Here is a 23,791-nt window from a genome sequence, read left to right on the forward strand (position 1 = left end):
ACATTTTGTTTTAATCCTCCCAACAACTCTTCGATAAAGGCGTTACCTCTGTTCTACAGATGAGGAATCTGCAGCGCAGGGGTTTCAAGCCTAGATGGAGCCCAAAGCCACGTTTCTTCAAAACCCCACGTCGTCTCAGCAGAAGTTAGCTATGAAGAAGCCTTCCTAGAATGACATTTCCCAGGATTAGAGTGGAATGTAAATGCCTAAGGCAAAACTTCGACTGATTCCTTCAGGGCCAGAACATTCTTTTTGCCTATCCTGCACTTTGCAATAGAGGGCAATACCAACATCTTTTATGCTTTTTTAAGACAGGTGATCCTTTTCTCCTTAATAGGGAAAAATACCAAGTAAAGAACAAATAGCTATTATGGAAAACAATTTCAAAAACTGTAGGGGGTTTACACTACAGTTCAAACAAGGTGAGTACAGTAAGAGAGAGACAGGGACCCCCGAGGTGTAGCGCAGAGACTGCACGTCAGAATTCCAGGTCCAGGCTGTTTCTGACAGAGAATACCAGGAAATGACTTCACATTTTTCTAGACTATCAATATACGTCAAGTATCCCAGCAGGATAATCCCGGCGCCTGGACCACGCCCATAAATGCCAGTCAAGCAAAGGGGCGGCCGCACAGCGAGGCGAAACTTTCCTTCCTGCCCCGCCCCCTGCCCCGCCCCGGTCCTGCCCCGCCCCGCCCAGTGACGTCAACCGCCGGCACACCTTTGCGCCTGCGCAGACCGGACAAGCAGCGGCAGGCCGAAGAAGTTGCGCATGCGCCGATGGGAAGTTGTTCCTTCTCCCCTCCCGCCTCTCGCTTCTTTTTTCTACAGCGACTTAGCGAGGACGTGCTTCCGGGTCAAAGGGTTTGCTTCCGGAGAGCGGGAAGGCTGAAACGCGGTGGTTAAGCTGGGACTGAGTTTGCAAGGTTCTCGGTGGGAGAAGGCTATAGCCATGGACAGGTCAGTTCTGGTGGTGACGGCCGAGCCCGGACACTTGTCCCTCCAGGGTGTTGGAGGAACGAAACAGGTGAAACCCGACTCCCAGAGGAAGCCGACGAGGGCCCGGGTGCTGACCCTAGGACTCCTTTTCCGGGCTGGGGGGACTGCACCTGATGGGAGAAAGGCCGCTTGGGTCGGGAAGGGATACGGCTAATGATAATCTCCTGGTTCCCACGGCGGCTCTGCCATCTACTCACTTTCGCGCAACATTTTTCGCTCCTGGGTTGGGCGAGGTAGGAGGTGGCCCGGCATTCGAGATGCTGAGTGACCTGCCCTAGACCACAGAGCCAGTCAGTGATGGAACAGGGATCTCAGCCCAGACTTTCTGATTACAGATTCCAGCACCAGATAGTTATTGTGTTCTTTCTATGACCCTGGCACTATGCCAGACATCTGCGTTAAAGATGAGTTATTCAAGGTTCTTGGTCTCGGGGGAATGTGTAGTGGAGGAGACAGCCGAGCAGTACGGAGTGATAAGTATTTTGTACTGCTCTGTGGGAAAAGAAATGGGGAGCAGTGAAGTCTCCCTGTCATGGGAGGTATCAGGAAGACCTCTCAAAGGAGAATGCTTTCTAGTTGGTGTTTGAATAGTAGCAGTAGCCTACATTGAGTAACTTAAACGCTTTAAATATATTATTAGCTAATGTAATCTTTCTAACAATCCTGTGAGGATAGCTACTGTGATCCTCTTTTTACACCTAACATTGGGGCTAAAAAAGGTTAAGGAACTTGGTCAGTTAGGAAGCTAACAAATAGAAGAACCAAGCTGCCAACCTGGATCTGTGTGTCTCTAGACTCCAGGAGGCTGTTTGATGAGTAAGTATTCACCAGGTAGACCAAGGGGGCAAATGTAGGCCTCTGTAAAAGAAGCAACATGTACAAAGGTGTAAGGATACGAAAGCGTAGCCGAATGGTCACATGCAGTGTATGTTTGTATGGAGTGATGTTTTGGCTGAATATAAGGCTGGACTGGTAAGCTGGGGTCAGATTGTAAAAACCATGCTAGGAAATTTGGACTTGATTCTGTAGGCCAGAGATAGCTATCTGAAGATTTTCAAGTGGAGGAAATGCATATTAGATTCTTGTCTTAAGATACAGACCTCTTAATTCACACAATTTATTTTCCAGACTTTGGGCAGAGAATGACAAGGGCATTGTGACTACAGTAGTGCTGAGACAGGAGACACCCTTAGTGTAGTCTGGGGAGAAAAAACTTGAAGGATCATTTCTCTCCAATTTACTAGATTTCTTTTTTACTTAGCCTCCCAAGTCACCAGCTTAAATAGTGGTATCCATGGTTTGAAGTATTTCGGAAACTACAGAAGATCCTTTTAAGAGTTCCTGCAGTTTTAGGGACCTCAATCCAAAGAGGAAAGGTTTACCTTCATGAAGCAGTTATCTAAAACAGTGTTATAATATAGATTTAGATTCCACGTGTTAAAATAATTCCATAAGAGAAAATAACAAGTAAGTATTAGAAAGTCATAGAAGTCTTTGTGCAGGTAAAATGTGAGCAGGACTTTGAGGGATACGCAGGATTTGGAGCCATAGGGGCATTGGCAACAAAAATATCAAAGACTTGGCTACTGGGATGATCTGCATCTTGACTGACTTAGGATCCTTTGGTCCAATCATGATGATAAAATGTTTTTGCAAATGCTACATTCTCATTTCATTCACATGAGCTTGATTATGCCATTTTAGGAGCGGCTTTGAAGAGATGGCATCTCCTGTGATCCGGGAGGCAGAGGTGACTCGGACTGCACGAAAACAGAGTGCTCAAAAAAGAGTTTTAAGTATCCTTTGCATTTTAAGCATGATTATAAAAATTGCAACATGTTGGGAATCAGGATTATAGACTTTTCTTTTTATGAGAGATATTAAACACTAGCTATAATAATAAAATGCTGTGGACATTAGTTTTAGGTTTGTTTTTTTTTAAACTTCCCAGATGTGTTATTTTGTAAGTATAATGCTGAAATTCAGTGAGATTCATGTTTCCCTGAAAATAAGGATGTTCCATTTTACTGCTAACCATCTTACGGTGGTTAGCTTCTGCTGAGATTAGATTTTTTTTATTATTTGAAATCTGACTAACAACTTTTAGTTCAATGTGTAGTAACCTAAGACTGATAACTGAGAATTTAAAGGCGAGAGGGAATTATTTACTCTTTGCATAGAAAATGTGGTAGCCATAAGATACTTTGCCCTTGAAAAATGTATTCACATATTTTGTATAGTGTAAATATGGTTCATTCTATCTTTGATGGTGTCTTTTCTACATGAAAAACTTTTCTTAACTTTTCCTGTAGTTCGGGCATCCCAAGATGAAATTTTTGCTAATACTACACCAAGAAACCAGGTTATCCCCCGAACTCCCAGTTCATTTAGACAACCTTGTAAGATTTTTTTTTTTTGCTTTTAAAGCATTTAATAATGATAACAATAATAGCAACTAATACCATAATATATATTATATTTTATAAATTATCTCTAATTAAGAACAAATAATAATGATTGCAGTTACTATTTGTTGAACTCTTACCATGTGTAAGTCACTGTTCTTTACATAAATGCATACTAACTATGACATAGGTATTATCTCTATTTTGCCAAGACTGAATGTGAGACTTAGAGAAGTTGATTAACCCAGATAACATAGCTAGGTAAGTATGTAAGTAATGGAACCAAAATTCGAACCATAATCTGCTTACTCCAGGGCCCATGTCCTCTATACTATAGTATGCTTTATAAAATTAGAATTTGGCAAATTCATGGACTCATTCGTGTCCCTTTTTTTATGCTCAGTTGTGCTATAATGAAAGCATCTCTGTTTGCAGTAAAGTTTTTCTTGGTGGGCTCGGTAGTACCAAAAATTCATGTTTAGAAAAATAAGTTGAATCTTCATATGATGGAAATGTTAATATTGAAAGTATTTATTTGGTTAGAATCTAAATAATTGAAAAGTGAAAATTATACTTTATTGTTTGTTTGCTTGTTTTCTTCCATGATCAAGGCTCACGCATTTCGAATTCTTTTTACTAACCTCTTCCTAGTAGTTACTCCAACAAACCGAAGCTTACTAAGGCAGCCAGATGTTTTCTGCATTCTTGGAACTGGAGGGAGGTCTCCTCGGCTTACACAGTCTTCAAGGTTCTTGGGAAATCTGTCTATGGTATGTAGAAAGATGGAGCTGAAATTTTCTTCCTTTTTATTAACGTAAGATATTTAGCTTAAAAGCTTTTAATGAGAATTGAAGTCTTATTTGTCATAAAGTAATTCGGTTATGTTAATTGAAATCAGGTTTTGATTAGAAAGACTTTCAGAAAACTGAGACCCTTAAGCATACTCATGTCATAGGTGGAAGCTGTGGCACCAGCGGCAGTTAGTTGCCTACAAAATGTGTTAATCTGACAGTTTGCTGATCAGAATAAATCAATTCCGATTGGTTGCTATTGGTATAAAAGCTGAGCCCAAGAAGCATAGAAGAGAAGGAAGCCAGGAGTAATCAATGAAGACTGTCATAAGGAAGGAGGACAAAGCATTAAAGGAAAGACGAGAAAATTTTGGGAGAAGTAGATGAGACACTCTTTATGAATCACTATGGTACAATATTTATAATAGCAAAAGAAATGTCTTATAAACTGTGATACAGAATGACTTGACCTAGGTGCTTAAAATACCCTATAGAAAAAGAAAGAATTGTGTCTAACTGAGAAGAAGAAAATGGAAGACTTTTGTTGGAGTAGTAGACTATTATGGCCCATTTAGTTCCCAAAACAAGATAAAAATGGCTCTTTATTTGGCTCTGTGCTTATTAAAAAGAGGTTTTGCATGTTAAACCTCTCCTTGTCTTAGAAGGTTAAATCCATCTTAGCAATGTTTATTACAGTCTTATGAATTTTTAGAGTGTTAATATCTAACAGTGATCTAGTCATTGAACAGTTTTACTTTGCTTATGAAACTGGTTTATTTTGACAATGTTTATTCTTATTCCTCTTAAAAACATGAGTGAATTGACTGCTTCTGTGTTTAAGCAAAAGAAAATGAGTTTTATTATTTACTGCTTCAGAACTGCAAGATTAATAGTAAAATTGTTACTCTTTTAAAGGCCAGGATAGAGTAAATATGTATTGATTATTACAAAATGTTTGGAAATTACTTTGTAGTCAAAGATACTGTCTTGATTTGTTTTGCCTATTTTATTTTATTTTTGAATATTTATTTATTTTCCTTATTGTTTTGGCTGTTTTGGGTCTTAATTGGGGCACACGGGATTTTTGTTGAGGCATGCAGGATCTTTTCGTTACGGCGCGTGGTCTCTTTGTTACAGCGTGCGGGTTTTCTCTCTCTAGGTGTGGCACACTGGTTTTCTCTCTCTAGTTGTGGTGCGTGGGCTCCAGGGTGCGTGGGCTCTGTAGTTGTGGCGTGCGGGCTGTCTAGTTGAGGTGCGAGAGCTCAGTAGTTGTGGTGCATGGGCTTAGTTGCCCTGTGGCATGTGGGATCTTAGCTCCCTGACCAGGGATTAAACCCACATCCCCTGCATTGGAAGGCAGATTCTTTACCACTGGACCACCAGGGAAGTCCCTGTTTTGCCAATTTTAATATCAGCTGTGAGAAGTGGTCTTAGATAGCCCTGAAGGAAGTACAGTTATTTGCTATGTTGATTTTACCATGTGTCTACCTGCCAAGATTTGGTTATGGACCAGAGTATTTTTCTGAATGCAGGATATCACTGCTGTGTAAGATTTTCAGTTTGATCTTTATAATAATGATGATTAGTATCCAGAAGGGAGTAAACTATCAATCAGTCTTCAGTAGCTGCAGCTAAGCTCTCCTCAGCCCATAGTTACTACCTCACTAATATATAGGGCCTCAGCACCCATCTTTAGCATTTTTCCTTGGGGAGACTGATTTAAAGGTACATTTTTATTGTTGCTCATGCCTAGATTTTAAGTAAATTTAAAAAAGCTTTTTATTACTATTTTTTAATATGTCCAAAAATACAATAGTAGAGTAAGCCTCCATGTATTTATTGCCCACCTTCAACAGTTATCAGCATACGGCTGACCTTGTTTCATCTATACCCACAAGCATTTCTCCCACATTATAGTTCCCAGATTTCATACCATTTTATCCATAAATACTTCAGTAGGTATCTCTGAAACATAAGGATGCTTTCTTTAACGTAAGTACAATATTGTTAACACATCTAACCCCTCCCTACACACACACAGAGTAATTCCTTTATGATTTCAAATAGCCATTTTATGTGTACTTTTTCCATTACAATACATATTTCATTAAGTGTTCATACTTCTTCAGTTGTGTCAATTTTTTTTTTTTTTTACGGTACGCGGGCCTCTCACAATTGTGGCCTCTCCTATTGCGGAGCACAGGCTCCGGACGTGCAGGCTCAGCGGCCACGGCTCCTGGGCCCAGCCGCTCCGTGGCATGTGGGATCCCCCCCGGACCGGGGCACGAACCCATGTCCCCTGCAACAGCAGGCAGACTCTCAACCACTGCGCCACCAGGGAAGCCCAGTTGTCAGTTTGCTCAAATCAGAATCCAAACAAGCTCAACACATTGCATTTGCTTGGTATGTCTCTTAAGTATTTTAATCTATAAGTTCCTCCATCATTCTTTTTTTCTTTACCATTTATTTGTTGTAGAAACTGGATCATTCATCCTGTACTATTTCCCAAAATTAAAAAAATTGATTTGAACTAGTCCTAGAGCAATAGAACTAAAGCTGGTATTAGTTTACTTATTAATATCAGCTTAAATATTACAAAATGGAATCTTTATTGGCTTTTTTTTTTAAAGTATGGAGTAGTACAAAGAAGAAAACTAAAAAGCTGGGACTGGGACTTCCCTGGTGGCGTAGTGGTTAAGAATCTGCCCGCCAATACAGGGGACATGGGTTTGATCCCTGGTTCCAGAAGATCCCACATGCTGTGGAGCAACTAAGTCCGTGCACCACAACTACTGAGCGTGTGCTCTAGAGCCCACAACGACTGAGCCCGCGAGCCACAACTACTGAGCCCGCATGCCACAACTACTGAAGGCCGTACGCCTAGAGTCTGTGCTCTGCAACAAGAGAAGCCACCACAATGAGAAGCCCGCGCACCGCAACGAAGAGTAGCCCCCGCTCACCGCAACTACAGAAAGCCTGTGTGCAGCAAGGAAGACCCAGCGCAGCCAAAAATAAATAAATAAATAAATTTTAAAAAGAAGGAATATACTGCCTTTTTTAAAAAAAAAAACGCACCAGGACTTCCTTGGCGGTCCAGTGGTAAAGACTCCAAGCTCCCAGCGCAGGGGGCGCAGGTTCAATCCCTGGTTGGGGAACTAAGATCCCACATGCCTCATGGCATGGCCAAAAAAAAAAAGCCATGATTTCCTTAATAAAATGGCCCCATGGCTGTCTTTTAAAAGTGAAAAACACATACTTATGGTCTTTAAAAGGTTTTAATAGTATTAAAGTCTTCATTCACTCAGCAGCAATAACCACATTACTTTTCTGTATCTTCCTTTTATTTTTTCAGGTAACTAATCTGGATGACAGTAATTGGGCTGCTGCATTCTCATCACAGCGTGCAGGGCTCTTCACAAACACAGAGCCCCACAGTGTAACAGAGGATGTAACTCTCAGTGCTGTTATGTTACGGGAGGACGATCCTGGAGAAGCTGGTAAAACTTCGTTTGTAACACAGTAGCTTGTCGTTTTACTAAGATCAAGGAAATTATCTCCTATTCCTGAACATCATTAAAAAATATTTTTGGGGGCTTCCCTGGTGGCGCGGTGGTTGCGAGTCCGCCTGCCAATGCAGGGGACACGGGTTCGTTCCCCGTCCGGGAAGATCCCATATACCGTGGAGTGGCTGGGCCCGTGAGCCATGGCCGCTGAGCCTGCACGTCCGGAGCCTGTGCTCCGCAACGGGAGAAGCCGCGGCAGTGAGAGGCCCGCGTACCGCAAAAAAAAAAAATTTTTTTTGTTAAGCCAACGAGTTATGGTAATGGCTACGACATTTGATGTAGCTCTAGGAGGTTGAGAACCTCACGTTAGTTCTCAGTTGGAGCGGCATTTTGCCGTTTAATCTTTCAGTATAAGTAGTAGCCTGTTAGGTTATTAGACTAGTCTCTAATATTTTTATTTCCATATTTGTGCTGTTGAAAGAGCTTCTCTTTTTCTTTTGGTTTAATTTTTATCTGACATTGTTGACGTGTTTTATTTGGCCTGGATGCTAGTGTTGTTTCTTCAAACAGTACCGTGACTATCCTAACTTTACGTTGGTTATCACCATTCCCTTTTGGGAAAAAAATCTGCTTTTAGTGTCTCTGTACCTGCACATTATGACATAGGTTCTTCTTCATTTTATTATTATAAGCTAACATATATGAGTGCTAGTCAGTATGCTTACCACTGTATGAACACTAACTCCTTTCATGGTCCATTAAATAGATACAGTAACTGTTTCCATTTTCAGGGAAAGGAAACTGCTGCTTAAAAGGATTAAGTGACCTGTGTGAGCTCACCTGGCTAGGAAGTGATGGCACCAGGATTTGAAACTAAGCAGTTTGATTCCAGAGCCCCTCTCTCTCTCTCTCTTTTCCCGAATAAATTTATTTATTTATTTATTTATTTATGGCCGTGTTGGGTCTTGGTTGCTGCGCACAGGTTTCTCTGGTCGCGTCGAGCGGGGGCTACTCTTCGTTGCGGTGCGCGGGCTTCTCATTGCGGTAGCTTCTCTTGTCGCGGAGCACGGGCTCGAGGCGTGCAGGCTTCAGTAGTTGCAGCACGCGGGCTCAGTAGTTGTGGCTTGTGGGCTCTAGAGTGCAGGCTCAGTCGTTGTGGCGCACGGGCTTAGTGGCTCTGCAGCACGTGGGATCTTCCGGACCAGGGCTCGAACCTGTGTCCCCTGCACTGGCAGGCATATTCTTAACCACTGCGTCACCAGGGAAGTCCCACAGCCCTTCTCTTAACTCTCTGGTGACCACTGCTTCTTTGTAGTATTTGCCAGTTATAAGTACTCAAATATTGAGTGACTCAAAAGTACTTTGTACTTAATCTATAAAATATTTCATTTTTAGTGTGAACCATGGCTGAGGCCTTAAATATTATACAGTATTGTAGTAGAGTGTATGTATTTTCCCTGAGTAAAACATGTCATTTTAGTATCTATTGTAACTTTCTCAGCTACTTTGTTATGGTGTACTTAAAATATAATTCAGATGTTTCAAAATCTGGCTCATGGTTTTGTAGTAATGGTCAACAGACTACTGAATAATACATTTTGGAATCTTTAAAGACTTGTAGGTAACAAAAGACAAAATAACTTGGACTACATCAAAATATGTGTCAAAAGAACAATCAATAGAGTGAAAAGGCAGCCCACAGAGTGGGAGAATATATTTGCAAATCATATATCTCATAAGAGATTAATATTCAGTATGTAGAAAGAACTCCTACAACTCAACAATAACAGAAAACAAACAACTCAGTTGAAAAATGGACAGAGGACTTGAATAGACATTTCTCCAAAGAAGATATAAAACTAGCCAATAGGGCTTCCCTGGTGGCACAGTGGTTACGAATCCGCCTGCCAAGGCAGAGGACATGGGTTCGAGCCCTGGTTGGGGAAGATCCCACATGCTGCGGACCAACTAAGCCCATGTGCCACAACAACTGAGCCTGCACTCTAGAGCCCACAAGCCACAACTGCTGAGCCTGCATGCCACAACTACGGAAGCCCGCGCGCCTGGAGCCCGTGCTCCGCAACAAGAGAAGCCACCACAATGAGAAACCCGTGCATTGCAAGGAAGAGCAGCCCCCACTCGCCACAGCTAGAGAAAGCCCGCGTGCAACAAGGAAGACCCAACACAGCCAAAAATAAATTTAAAAAAAAACCTAGCCAATAAGCACATGAAAATTTGCTCAACATCTGTAATGTTGCATTATTAAGTAATAATTTGCGTTAAGGAAATGCAAATCAAAACCACGAGACACCACCTGAACGCATTAGGATGGCTACTGTCAAAAAACCCCACAAAAACAGAAAAACCCCAAACAAACAGAAAATAACAAACGTTGTCAAGGATGTGGAGAAATTGGAGCTCTTGTACATTGTTGGTGGGAATGTAAAATGGTAAACAGTGGTGCTTCCTTAAAAAATTAAAAATAGAGTTACCATATGATTTAGCAATTCTGCCTCTTGGGTATATACCTAAATTCTGCCTTTTGGGTATATACCCAAAAGAAGTGAAAACAGGATTTTAAAGAGATTTGTGTTCCCTTATTTGTAGCCCCATTATTCATAATGGCTAAAAGGTAGAAGCAACCCAAATGTCCATTGATGGATGAAGGATAAATAAAATGTGGTATATACTTACAGTGGCATATAATTCAGACACATGCTACAACGTGAATGTACTTTGAGGACATTATGCTAAATGAAATAAACCAGTGGCATAGGGACAAATACTGTATGATTCCACATATGTGAGGCACCTAGAGTAGTCAAACTCATAGACATAGAAAGTAGAATAATGGTTGCCAAGGTCTAGGGAAAGGGGAGAATGGGGAGTTATAGTTTTAGGATTTTTTTTTCTTTTTTTTTTTTTGAGGTGTAATTGACATAACATTCTGTAAGTTTAAGGTATACAACATATTGCTTTGATACACTTGCATATTATTAGTGTTAGCTGATACCTCCATTGTACTTTCACATCACATAATCATAATTTCTGTGGTGAGAACATTTAAGATCTAGTCTCCTAGCAACTTTCAACTAATACAGGTTTATTGATTATAGTCAATGCTGTGCATTAGATTTCCAGAATTTACTCATCTTCTAACTGCAAATTTGTACCCTTTAACCAACATCTCTCAATTCCCCCACTCTCTAGTCCCTGGAAACCACCATTCCACTCTCTGTTTCTATGAGTTTGGCTTTTTTAGATTTCCTCATGAGTGATATAGTACAGTATTTGTCTCTCTCTGTCAGATTTATCTTACTTAATGCCTTCAGGGTCTATCCAGGGTCTGTCCTGTCACAAATAGCAGGATCACTTTCTTTCTCATGGCTGAATAATATTCTGTTGTGTATATATACCACTTCTTTATCCATTTATCTGGTGATGGACACTTAGGGTTTTTCCCTGTCTTGGCTGTTATGAATAATGCTGCAGTAAGTGTGGAAGTACAGATACCTTTTTGAAAGCCTGTTTTCATTTCCTTTGAATATATACCCGGAAGTGGTATTGCTGGATCATATGGTAGTTCTATTTTTAATTTTTTGAGGAACCTCCATACTGTTTTCCATAGTGGCTGAACCAGTTTACATTCTCATCAATAGTGCACAAAGGTTCCCTTTTCTCCACATCTTCACCAACACTTGTTATTTCTTGTGTTATTGATGATAGCCATTCTAACAGACGTGAGGTGATATCTCATTGTAGTTTTGATTTGTATTTCCCTGATGATTAGCGATGTTGAGCATCTTTTCAGGTACCTGTTGGCCATTTGTATGTCTTTTGAGGAATGTCTGTTCAGTTCCTCTGCCTATTTTTTTTTGCTGTACGCGGGCCTCTCACTGTCGTGGCCTCTCCCGTTGCAGAGCACAGGCCCCGGACGCACAGGCTGAGCCGCCATGGCTCACAGGCCCAGCCGCTCCGCGGCATGTGGGATCTTCCTGGACCGGGGCACAAACCTGTGTCCCCTGCATCGGCAGACGGACTCTCAACCACTGCACCACCAGGGAAGCCCCTCCTCTGCCTATTTTTAAATCGGATTGTTTGTTTTTGAATTTTATGAATTCTTTATATATTTTGGAGATTAACTTCTTATCAGGTATATAGTTTGCAAATATTTTCTCTCATTCCATAGGTTGCCATTTCATTTTGTTGATTGTTTGTTTAGTTGTATAGAGCCTTTTAGTTTGATATAGTCCCACTTGTTGATTTTTTGCTTTCATTGCTTGTGCTTTTGGTATCTTATCCAAAAAGTATTGCCAAGACCAGTGTCAAGGAACTTTTTCCCTACTTTTTTTTTCTAGGAATTTTACAGTTTCAGGTCTTATTTAAGTTTTTAATTCATTTCAAGTTCATTTTTATGAGTGGTGTAAGATAGGGGTCTGAGTTTGTTTTTCTGCATGCGATTATCCAGTTTTTCCAGCACCATTTATTAAAGAAACTATCCTTTCCCCATTCAATATTCTTGGCTCCCTTGTCAAATATTAATTCACCATATATGTAGGAGTTTATTTCTGGACTCTCCATTCTTTTCCATTGGTTTATGTGTCTATTTTAATGCCAGTACTGTTTTGAATGCTATAGCTTTGTAGTGTAGTTTGAAATCAGGAAGTGTGATGCCTCTTGCTTAGTTTTTTTTCAGGATTGCCTTGGCTATCCTGAGTTTAGTTTTGCAAAATGCAGAGTTCTGTGGTCCCATGGTGGTGATGGTAGCACAGCACTGTGTATGTACTTACTGCTACTGAACTGTACGCTTAAAAATGGTTAAAATGGTAAATTTTGTTATGTATATTTTACCACAATTATATATTTTTAAAAATATAGCAGTTTAAAAAAAAGATTTGTAGCTATGTTTTTAAGTTTTTAAAACAAACAGAATTACCTAGAAGTATGTCATTTAACTCTTTCTGTTCCTTTTCTTTTTAATGTGTTCTAGCATCCATGAGTATGTTTTCTGATTTCCTGCAGTCTTTTTTGAAGCACTCTTCAACTACAGTTTTTGACCTTGTGGAAGAGTATGAAAACATTTGTAGTAGTCAGGTAAGTTAATTTCACTGCATTGCTGGTCAGACTTCAGTACTCTTTAAGTTTTTTTTGAACAGCATCAACTTGTGAATTTCTATACTATATTTAAGGAGGATGTCTTGGGGTGTAGTGACAAGTGTGGCATGGTTAGAAGGTCGGCCAGAGCACCTCTGCTTTTTACATGTTGAGAGTCCATATAATATTTCTTTTAAGGACAAAAGGATTCTGCATCTTTGAAAAAGGAAAACCCAAAATATACAAAGAACTTAAAACTCTACAGTAAGAAAATGAACAATCTAACTGAGAAATGGACAAAACATGTAAACAGACACATCACCAGAGAAGATCTATAGATGGCAAATAAGTATGGGAAAAGATGCTTAACATCATATGTCAACACAACATTATAAATCAACTATACTCCAATATAAAATAAAAATTTTAAAAAAACACATCATATATCATTAGGAAATAGCAAATTAAAACAACAAGATGCCACTATACACCTGTTAGAATGAACAAAATCCAAAACACTAACAAAACCAAATGCTGGCAAGGGTGTAGAACAAGAATTCTCATTCATTGCTGGTGGGAATGGAAAATGATACAGCCACTTTGGAAGACAGTGTCTCAGTTTCTTACAAAACTAAACATACTCTTAACATGTAACCTAACATTCATACTCTTTGGTATTTACCCAAAAGAGTTTAAAATATATGTCCACACAAAAGCCTGCACATAGATGTTTATAGCAGCTTTATTCATAATAGCCTAAATATGGAAGCAGTCAAGATGTCCTTCAGTAAGTGAATGGGTAAATCAACTGTGGTTCATCCAGACAGTGGAATATTATACAGCCCTTAAAAGTAATGGGCTATCAAGCCATAAAGAGATGAGGATTAACCCGAAATGCATATCACTAAGTGAAAGAAGCCAATATGCAAAGGCTACATATGGTGTGATTGCAACTAGACGATATTCTGGAAAAGGGAAAACTTAAAGAGAATAAAAAGATCAGCAGTTGCCAGGGTTCAAAGGGCGGTAAGGATAGAAAGTGGAGCACAGTGGTTTTTTATTGGAGTGATATTATTCTGTGTGATATTATTATGAGGGATACATGTCATTATACATTTGTCAAAACCCATAGAATGTACAACACCAAGAGTGAACCCTTGTGTAAACTATGGACTTTCAGTAGTAATGACATGTCAATGTAGCTTCAGTGACTGTAACAAGCGTACCACTCTGGTACTGGATATTGATAGTGGGGGGTTAGGTTGTGTGTATTTGGGGGCAGAAAGTAATGGGAACTCGCTGTACTTCCTACTCAGTTTTGCTGTGAACCTAAAACTGCTTAAAAAATTAAGTCTCTTCTAAAGGAAAGGAAAGGACTTCAAGAAACTATTGCATTCAAGAATAATTGAAATAATAGTAATAGCCAATATTTTTTGAGCATTTAATATTAGTTCAATAATCAATTTATGAATTGTTCCATTATAAAAGCAGTAGCTTCATTAAATAACAAAAACAATAATAATCACCTAGTGAATCACTGGAGTTAGGATTCCAATAGAGAATTTATTAAAGGAATGAGAAATACAGATAATACTTTTATTAAACACTGGCCTTAAGACAGAAGTAACATTATTTTGTGAATACTTTTTAAAGGGTGGGGAAACCTGTTGTTTTGGTAGTGATTCTTCATTTTCTGAATGAGACCAATCCTGTTTCTTAATTGCCCTTGATAAGGAGGTAATATTCATAACCTTTGAGAAAGGTTTCTTTTACCTTGGGTCCTTAAACCTCCTATTAAATAATTTGGTGTGTGTTTCTGTGAAGAACATCCATATCTTTCATTAGACTTCTGCAAAAAGTCCTCAAATGGTTAAGAACTACTGTTTTACAGCAAGGAGGGATTTTGGTTAAGGTTTGGTTAGAAATGACAATGTTTTGGTACCAGTCTTAGGAAAATATTTTTCTTGATTTTTTTATATGGTATAAATTTTTCAGATAAAACTTGAAGATACCTTATTTTTAATTTTCATTGCTGCTCTGTTGGTTCATGTTATGATTTTGTTGGGTGTAGGTTAGATTTAGCTTATCTTCTGGGTTGATGTACAAGGAGAAAAACGCACTCATGGCTGTTATTGTTGAATCTGAACTCTAGAGTCTGTTAAACATATATACTCACATAAACACACCTTACTTCAAATTAAGGCCATTTCTAGTGGGAATGTTATATTACACTCAATTTAAAAAAGACAATAGACAGGAAAAATTTATAATATAAATATGTACATATATAAAATATATATAAATAGTTTTAGCACTACGTACTTGAAGAATACAAAGTTGTGACTCAAAATTATAGAAAACCTTATTACATTTGTATTTTTAATTCAGGTGAATATACTGAGTAAAATAGTGAGCCGAGCAACACCTGGACTTCAAAAGTTTTCAAAAACAGCCAGTATGCTCTGGCTTCTTCAACAGGAGATGGTCACATGGAGGCTGCTGGCTTCTTTGTATAGGTAAAGTTGTGTAGGACTTCAAAGAGAAATAAACTGGCAGATTAACTTGGAAGTTAGAGTAAGATGTGTTTGGAAATAGGTTCTGCCATTTTGTGATACTTATCATTCCTGATGCCTTAGTTGTCAGAAGTGAGTTAACGAGGAAAGGGGAATATTAATCATAAAGCTGGTAGCTACCAAAAATTGGATACGTGTAAAGATTTAAGGAAAGTGCTAAAAATACGGCAATATTTAGAAGAGGATAGATTAAGAAAAAGAACTGACAGATACACTTTATGTAATGTAGAAGTTTGAGAGAAGTTAACCAAATTTTTCTTCTCTCAGATGCTCCTTGGTTTTGGCTCTCATTCTGTTACTTTCTCATCCTAATGAGAAAATCTTGAGAGAAAATTATATTTTTTCATTTGGGCCCTGTGAAAACATTATATTAAAAAGTTAGGTGTATGAATTAGCAGGTAGCCATTAAAGACTTTGCAGTTTGTCTCTTCAGTAAATATCATTTTTGTTCAGATGTCAGTATTAGATTCAGAAGGCATTTACTACTTGATTTTTGCTTTTAAAAGCATGTTGGCTAAGTTAATTGGAAACTCATTTGTTTACAGTGGATGGAATGCAGGTTTCTGCATGTATCTAGCTTAAAAAGGTGATTTCATTTACTCATATGAAATAAGGCTTTTTCATTTTGTGTTATTTTTCCCCAGAGACAGAATACAGTCTGCATTAGAAGATGAAAGTATGTTTGTAATTACTGTAAGTTTTATATTAAATTTTTTCCTTTATAAATGCTTAAAATTCAAATGTTTTTAGTAGTAGAATTTGATTTTTGATCCTCCATCTAGAGTTTCTTCATTTAAAAAATTTTACAAGTAAAGATACAATAATCAAAATTGATTTACATTATAGAGTAAAAGGTTAAAGTTCTCTTTTATCCCTCATACTGTTCAGTCTAACAATTTAGTACATATTCTACCAGACATTTTTCTCTGCATCTTTATACATATATACACATACAATTTTGTGGGGTTTTTTTTTTTTTTTTTTTTTGGTACGCGGGCCTCTCACTGTTGTGGCCTCTCCTGTTGTGGAGCACAGGCTCCGGACGCGCAGGCTCAGCGGCCATGGCTCACTGGCCCAGCCGCTCCACGGCATGTGGGATCTTCCCAGACCGGGGCACGAACCCGTGTCCCCTGCATCGGCAGGCGGACTCTCAACCACTGCGCCACCAGGGAAGCCCTGTGGGGTTTTTTTTTGAAGATCAAGTTGAGAATGTCATTTTGAAATGTTTAGTTAAACCTTGAGAAGGTCAACCACAGTGTTCTAGAGATGCCTTCCTTCAGACAAAGTATCCTCCAAGACAATGAAGGCTATGCCTCATTATCCTCGAAATCAAACATTGACCTCCTAGGTAATTTGAGGGAGTTGTCCCTCAGGCCATTCAGCAGAAGCCTTTTTTTAATGCAGTCTGGGTGAAATGTTGCAGGATTCAGTGACTTGGGTCCTAGTAAAGGTATTAGTCAAGTTGTTAAATTGTGCAAACTTCTCTGCAGTGCTAGAATATATTTTGTTCTCTCCTAGAGACTCCAAGCAGAGAGAAGATAGAGCCTGAAGGGAATGAGTCCCCCAGCTCTGTCTCAGTCTGTAAATGGTCTTTACATATTTTTCTTTTCCTCCCAGCAGACCCAGGGGAACTCAGCCATGTTGCCCCCCTTCAAAAGTCAGCACCTTCTACAGTTAACGTTTGAACAACACGGGTTTGAACTGTGTGGGTCCACTTAACACACAGATTTTTTTCACTAAATACATGCTGCAGTACTACATGATCTGCAGTTGGTTGAATCCTCAGGTACAGAACCTCGGTTACAGAGGAATGAGCAGTACAGAGAGCTAACTGTAAAGTTACATTTGGATTTTCGACTGTAAGGAGGATCAGTGCCCTAACCCTTGCATTGTTCAAGGGTCAGCCGTATTTCTTTCTTTTAAAGCAAAATAATTTTCAAGCACTGTAACTCCAACCTGTCAAAAGTCAAACCCACTTTTGTCTTTCAGTGGATGGCACCATAGCCAACTTTCCAAGGAACCCGAATGTTCCCTAAGCCAGCACTTCTCAAACTTTACTGTGCACATGAGTCACCTGGGGATCTTGTTAAAATACAGATTGTGATTCAGTAGGTCTGGGAAGGGGCCTAAGATTCTGCATTTTTTTTTTTTTTTTTTTTTTTTTTGAGGTACGCGGGCCTCTCACTGTTGTGGCCTCTCCCGTTGCGGAGCACAGGCTCCAGACGTGCAGGCTCAGTGGCCACGGCTCACGGGCCCAGATGCTCCGCGGCATGTGGGATCCTCCCGGACCGGGGCACGAACCCGCGTCCCCTGCATCGGCAGGCGGACTCTCAACCACTGCGCCACCAGGGAAGCCCAGATTCTGCATTTTTAAGAGGCTCGCAGGTGGTGCTGATGCTGTTGGTCTGTAAACCACACTCTGAGTAGCCAGGGTTTAGACCCTGCTCTCTGCCTCATCTCAAAATTTAGTCCATCATCAGATCTTGCTCACTTTAGCTCTTCTGTTCCAACTCTGACCTCTCATCTCTGTTCCTCTTGCCACCACTTAAGCCAAAGCCTTCATCATTTTTTGCAGGAATTATGGCAATAACTTCATCTAGTCTCCCTGCTCTATACATATATGTAGTTTTGGGTGGTGGTGGGGTTGGTTTGGTGTTTTTTTCTTTTTTACTGTATAGTATGATTTCATTTATACCTTATACTGAGAGTTTTTTATTATTCATCAGTATTTCTTAGTTTTTTTCATGTCAATTTGTATACGTTTACCTTATTTTTTCATAGTATGCCAAAGTATAAATGTGCCATAATTTTTTTCAGACATTCTGCTGGACATATTTGTTTCCAGTATATTTGCTACAGTTATAATGCAATGAACATTCTTCACACTTACCTACATATTTGAGTATTTCCTATATTTCTGGAAGTGAATTGTTGGGACAAAGTTTGATAGAGTTTGTCATGTTGCCTTCCTAATGAAATGTACTAGTTTACACTCTCACAGTGTGTGAAAATGTTTACTCTGCCATCAATCATTTGATTTTGCCAGTTGGAAGGAAGGTACCTTGTTTTTTTTTTTTTTAATTAATTAATTAATTTTTGGTTGCATTGGGTCTTCGTTGCTGTGTGCAGGCTTTCTCTAATTGCGATGAGCGGGAGCTACTCTTTGTTGCCGTGCGCGGGCTTCTCATTGCGGTGGCTTCTTTTGTTGTGGAGCACGGGCTCTAGGCGCGCGGGCTTCGGTAGTCATGGCACGTGGGCTCAGTAGTTGTGGCTCGTGGCCTCTAGAGCGCAGGCTCAATAGTTGTGGTGAACAGGCTCACAGGCCTAGCCGCTCCACAGCATGTGGGATCTTCCTAGACCAGGGTTTGAACCCATGTCCCCTGCATTGGAAGGCGGATTCTTAACCACTACGCTACCAGGGAAGTCCTAAAGTTTTTAAATGTTAATTTCCTAATATGCCCCATGACTGCATCCTACCCTTTATTATAATTTGTTTCATTTTGTTTTGTATTTTATTTTTCCCAAAAACAACGTCTCTGGGGAAATAGAACTTAAAAATTTTAAGCATAACCAAGAATTAAAATATCAAGTAAGAGCAGCTGCACATTGATCTAGCAGTTTGAAACTTACTTATAAAATTTTTTCAAAGGTGAATATACAGATTTGCTATGTTAAAATGGTTGTAGGTGGTTAAATATACTTATTTCAGATTCTCTTACCTTTCTGTTGAAATAATGTTCTTGAGGATCTTCTTCTCTTTCTTTCCACCATTTTTTTTTTATAGGTTCTTAATGCCAGTGAAAAAGCAGTTGTGGAAGCATTATTTCAGAGAGATTCTCTTGTCCGACAAAGTCAGGTATGACTAGAATTTTTACATTTTTTTGGTGAAATATGGAGAAAGGTAAATGACATAAAAGAAATGAAGTTTTTTTTTTTTTTTGTGGTACGCGTGCCTCTCACTGCGGTACGCGGGCCTTTTTTTTTTTTTTTTGGTACGTGGTACGCAGTACGCGGTACGCGGGCCTTTCTTGTTGCGGAGCACAGGCTCCGGATGCGCAGGCTCAGTGGCCATGGCTCACGGGCCCAGCCGCTCCGCGGCATGTGGGATCTTCCCGGACCGGGGCGTGAACCCGCGTCCCCTGCATCGGCAGGTGGACTCTCAACCACTGCACCACCAGGGAAGCCCTGAAGTTTTTTAACTCAAACTTTTTTCTTAATTTTTTTCTTTTTGATCTTTTAATTTATAATTAAAAAGAATTAAGAACCTTGTTTTTTATTTTCAAATAATAGCCCCACCATTTCCAGGAATAGCCTGTTAAAAACTGTATTATTCCTATAGAAAATACCTTTTGCCATAATATTTATACATCTTTAAAAAGTAAAAACAGTGATAGAAAAAATGGTTACTTGGTATTTTTGAATTAGAAACCTTTTTTTTTAAAATTAATGGTAGTAGTAATACTACTTCAAATAAAATACTTACAGATTTTATAGTTAATACTCTTTTTCCCCTCCTTTCCTAGCTGGTGGTAGATTGGTTGGAGAGCATTGCCAAAGATGAGATTGGAGATTTTTCGGATAATATTGAGTTTTATGCAAAGTCAGTATATTGGTAAGTCACTAAACTTTTATTGTTGAAGTCATTTAATGTTGGTTTTGTTTATTCATCTTTCAACAAATATTTATTAAGTTCTTACTGAACTCAGTCTGTGAGCAAAACAGATAAAAACTCTGCCTTTGTGGAATTTATAATTGTATAGGAGAGTTAGACAGCAAATAGATATATATCCTATTGGGTGCTAAGAGCTTTGAAAGAAAAATAAGAATCAGAGTTGATGGATAGAGGATGGTAATGGGAGTTACTTTAAGTAGAAGAGGTGACCCGGGAAGGCCTCTCTAAGGAAGTAACAGGTAATAAGAGTAAGAGGTTTTTAAGAAATAAAGGAGGCCAGACATGCAAAAATTTGAGGGACAAGTGTTCAGGGCAAGAACAGGAACTACAGAGACTCTAAGAAGGTAAAGTATTTGCACAAGGAGGCCAGTGTGAGCACAGCAAAGAAAAGAATGGTAGGAAATGAGATTGAAGAGAGCCAGCTCATATAGGACTTTTACAGGTAGCCCAGGTAAGGGTTTGGGACTTTATTTTAAATGTGATGGGAGACCTTGAGAATAAAAGAATGACATGGTCTGATTCAAGTTTTCAAACAATCACTTTGCCATATTTTCTTAATAATCATAATTGATTATCAGGAAAACAATTCTCCCATGTTTCTAGCTACTTGTATGTGTTTTTGTTTTTTAATTGCTTTTCCCTGCATCCTTCAGTGCTTCTAAATTATTGTAAGACCTTGAAACCAGAAAGCAAGTACCCCTAGGTTAAAGGGACAGTTTATTTCAAGACTTAAAGAAAAAGTTCAGTTTGCCTTTGAATTCAGTAACATTATATATGTATCAAGTCTATAAATCAATTGTTTTTTTCTCTGCTTAACTAGGAAATTAGTGCTACCAAATTTTTTTTTTAATCTTAAATCTTGGTTGTGGTTTTTCTGAGAGAAAGAGAAATTTTCATTTTCAGAAAAAAAATTTTTTAAGTTAATATGTCCTGTTAAGGTTTTTACAAGTTTTTTACGAGTTAGTCTCCTTTTCTTGCCAGTCAATAGAAGAGAATAGAGAATCCTTTTAAAACAGAGCCACACTTCTGTGGTCATTTGGTTTTTAATGAGGCATCAAAGCAATCCAGTGGGGAAAGCAATGTCTTTTGAACAAACCGTGCAGGAAAAAACTGCATATCTATGTGAACAAAGCTTAGCCTTGATACCTCCCTCACACTGTACCCAACAGTTAATTCAAGATGGATCATAATCCCCAATGTATAAGCTAAAACTGTAAAGCTCTTAGAGGAAAACATAAGAGGACATTTTTGTGACTTGGCGAATAAGTGATTGTCACAGAAAGCAGTAATCAGGAGAAAGAGATTGATTTGACTTCATCAAAATTAAAGCCTCATTAAAAGACATCATTGAGAAAAGGAATTGGTGGCAATCCGCAGACTGGAAGAAACGTAAAGAACCTGTAGTTCATAAAGAACTACAACTCAGTAGCAAGAAGACAGCCAGATTAAAAAGGACAAAGATTTGAACAGATTCCTCACAAAAGCAGATAGTTGAATGGCCAATAAGGCATGAAAAAATGCTCAACATCATTAGTCATCTGAGCGAAAATGCCCTTTTATATTAACGTTTTGCATGTTTTTTCTGAGTTTGTACTCTCTTTCCTTGACTTGATTTTTTTAAGTAGACCTATTAAAATTCCTCGTTTAAAAAAAAGTTGTACTTATTCTTTCAGGGAAAATACTCTGCATACCTTGAAACAGCGGCAGCTCTCTTCTTACATAGGAAGTGTCCGTCCTCTTGTCACTGAATTGGTAAGTGTTCTTTGAAATGGAAGTTGCCTTCAGAGTTAAGTGATTTTTATTCCTAAAGGCTGAGAATTTTTATTTTCTTGGATCCTTGTTTTAGTTTCCAGAAGGACTGCATATACTGTTTAACTCTAAAAATTACTAAGTTGCGTTTGAATTTGATGGCATATATTTGAACCCATCTGTGGCCTATAGATTGTAAATTGTTAAAGGAAGTATAGAAAGTGTTCTTGATTTGCCAGCATTAAAACAAATTAATTTGATTGTAAATTGTAAAAGGAAGTATAGAAAGTGTTCTTGATTTGCCAGCATTAAAACAAATTAATTTTGACTTTATAGCAAGGTTTGACTCTGCAGCTGTAAGGTGGTGACCTATGAAAGTTCTTTTATATAGAAAGCAGGGGAAAAAAATAAAGCTTTGTGAATTAGCTTGAGGTTAGAAGGGTCATTCTAGGATATGAGTTATAGGAGTAATAGTGGATTTGAAAAGAACGGGAGTCTAATTATTGTAGAAATGAAGGAACAGAACTTTGTGATAGGTGGAGGCATGTGAATTAAATGTTTATAGTGAAAAGTGAGAGAAGTAAGTAACAGTCGAAAAAATAGGTAAAATTCCATTTGGTAACAAAAGTGTGTTTTGATGAAAATTATTTGGAAACTACTGAAAGTTCTTGTAATAAATTGTAGCAAAATTACCCCTGTAGCAAGCAACTAAAAATCATTTACCCTTAACATCTGGAAAGTGGTGATTTCCTTTTGCCAGAAAGAAACTATTTGTTCCAAAATTGAATGATTATATCTGTCTGCAAAATATTTGTGAAACTAGCCAATTGACCTATTATGCCTTCCAGTTTTTGAATTGATAATCATATTACTCAGTAACATTTGGAATAAGAATTACTCCTCTTTTAAAGTTACATTAAAATAGCTTTTAATCTGAAATTCATCATGTAGATCAGGGGTCCCCAACCCCCAGGCTGTGGACTGGTACCGGTCCGCGGCCTGTTAGGAAGCGGGCCACGCAGCAGGAGGTGAGCGGAAGGTGAATGAGCGAAGTTACATCTGCCGCTCCCCGTCGCTCCCCATCTCCCCGTCGCTCCCCATCGCTCCCGTTACCGCCTGAACCATCCCCTTCCCCCCGCCACCCCCCCTGCCGTCTGTGGAAAAATTGTCTTCCACAAAACCGGTCCCTGATGCCAAAAAGGTTGGGGACCGCTGATGTAGATCATGTGTGCTCTTTGCCACAAAAATGAGGACACTATGTTATCCCCAGTGTTTTCTTTTTATTCTTGAAAGGTAGTTGGTAGGAATAACTGAGGGTGGAGGTATTTATTAGAAATCTGTTTTAAAATTTCTTTTGTTGGGTGTTGGTGTGCTTTGTATAGCATTAGTCCCATACTGGGCTCTCTTCTCGTATGTTCTCAGAAAGAACCAGCTAAGCACCTTCTAGTCACAGAGTGCATTGTGATTCCTGCAGTTTCTCCTCTGCTCACTCTCCATCTAGGCCTAATTCTGTTTAGGATTAACTGGGCCATGTAGTTGCTACAACAGGGTAAAGCTCAAGTCAGCTTGAATTATGAGTAGAATTTCTAGAGCTGCTGGGCTGGACTAGGGCTGTTTCCAGCTTGCCTGACTGAAGTATGCACCTTTGTGGACCAACAGAGTCTGTTTTGAATGGGCAACAGACAGCTATGTGGCTATCTGGGACACTTGTGACACTTTGTTCCCTTTGTTACTTGAGTAAATTCAGTGAATTTATTTCAGTATGTAATTCAGGAGACATTTATCATCTCTTGATGTTTACATTGTATGTGCATATAAAGAATTTATAGTTGATGATTTAATTAATTAATTAATTTTTGTAGGACCCTGATGCTCCCATAAGACAGAAGATGCCCCTTGATGATCTGGATAGAGAAGATGAAGTCAGATTACTTAAATATCTTTTCACTCTGATTCGTGCTGGAATGACAGAAGAGGTAAATGATGTATATACCCTGCTTGTCCA

The 23,791-nt window shown here is 39.0% G+C and overlaps 1 protein-coding gene across 4 annotated transcripts in view; it reads left to right on the plus strand.

The window, feature by feature from the left end:
- Positions 1–810: 810 nt before the first annotated feature.
- NUP107 (nucleoporin 107) overlaps positions 811–23,791 on the plus strand; it is a 45,299-nt gene continuing 22,318 nt past the window's right edge. The window contains exons 1-12 of one of the 4 annotated variants that reach the window (XM_033409570.2): positions 811–960; positions 2,704–2,795; positions 3,312–3,398; positions 4,056–4,174; positions 7,548–7,692; positions 12,689–12,792; positions 15,181–15,308; positions 16,010–16,058; positions 19,150–19,221; positions 19,889–19,977; positions 21,711–21,789; positions 23,649–23,762. In XM_033409570.2, coding sequence (XP_033265461.1) covers positions 953–960; positions 2,704–2,795; positions 3,312–3,398; positions 4,056–4,174; positions 7,548–7,692; positions 12,689–12,792; positions 15,181–15,308; positions 16,010–16,058; positions 19,150–19,221; positions 19,889–19,977; positions 21,711–21,789; positions 23,649–23,762 — 1,086 coding nt within the window. In that variant the 5' untranslated portion in view covers positions 811–952. Of the gene's footprint in view, positions 1,028–2,703; positions 2,796–3,311; positions 3,399–3,616; positions 3,666–4,055; positions 4,175–7,547; positions 7,693–12,688; positions 12,793–15,180; positions 15,309–16,009; positions 16,059–19,149; positions 19,222–19,888; positions 19,978–21,710; positions 21,790–23,648; positions 23,763–23,791 lie in introns of those variants that run through there. The other 3 variants (XM_004281873.3, XM_033409571.2, XM_033409572.2) reach the window with 3 other exon arrangements.

Source organism: Orcinus orca, chromosome 11 (genome assembly GCF_937001465.1).
Source record: "Orcinus orca chromosome 11, mOrcOrc1.1, whole genome shotgun sequence".
Taxonomy (NCBI): domain Eukaryota; kingdom Metazoa; phylum Chordata; class Mammalia; order Artiodactyla; family Delphinidae; genus Orcinus; species Orcinus orca.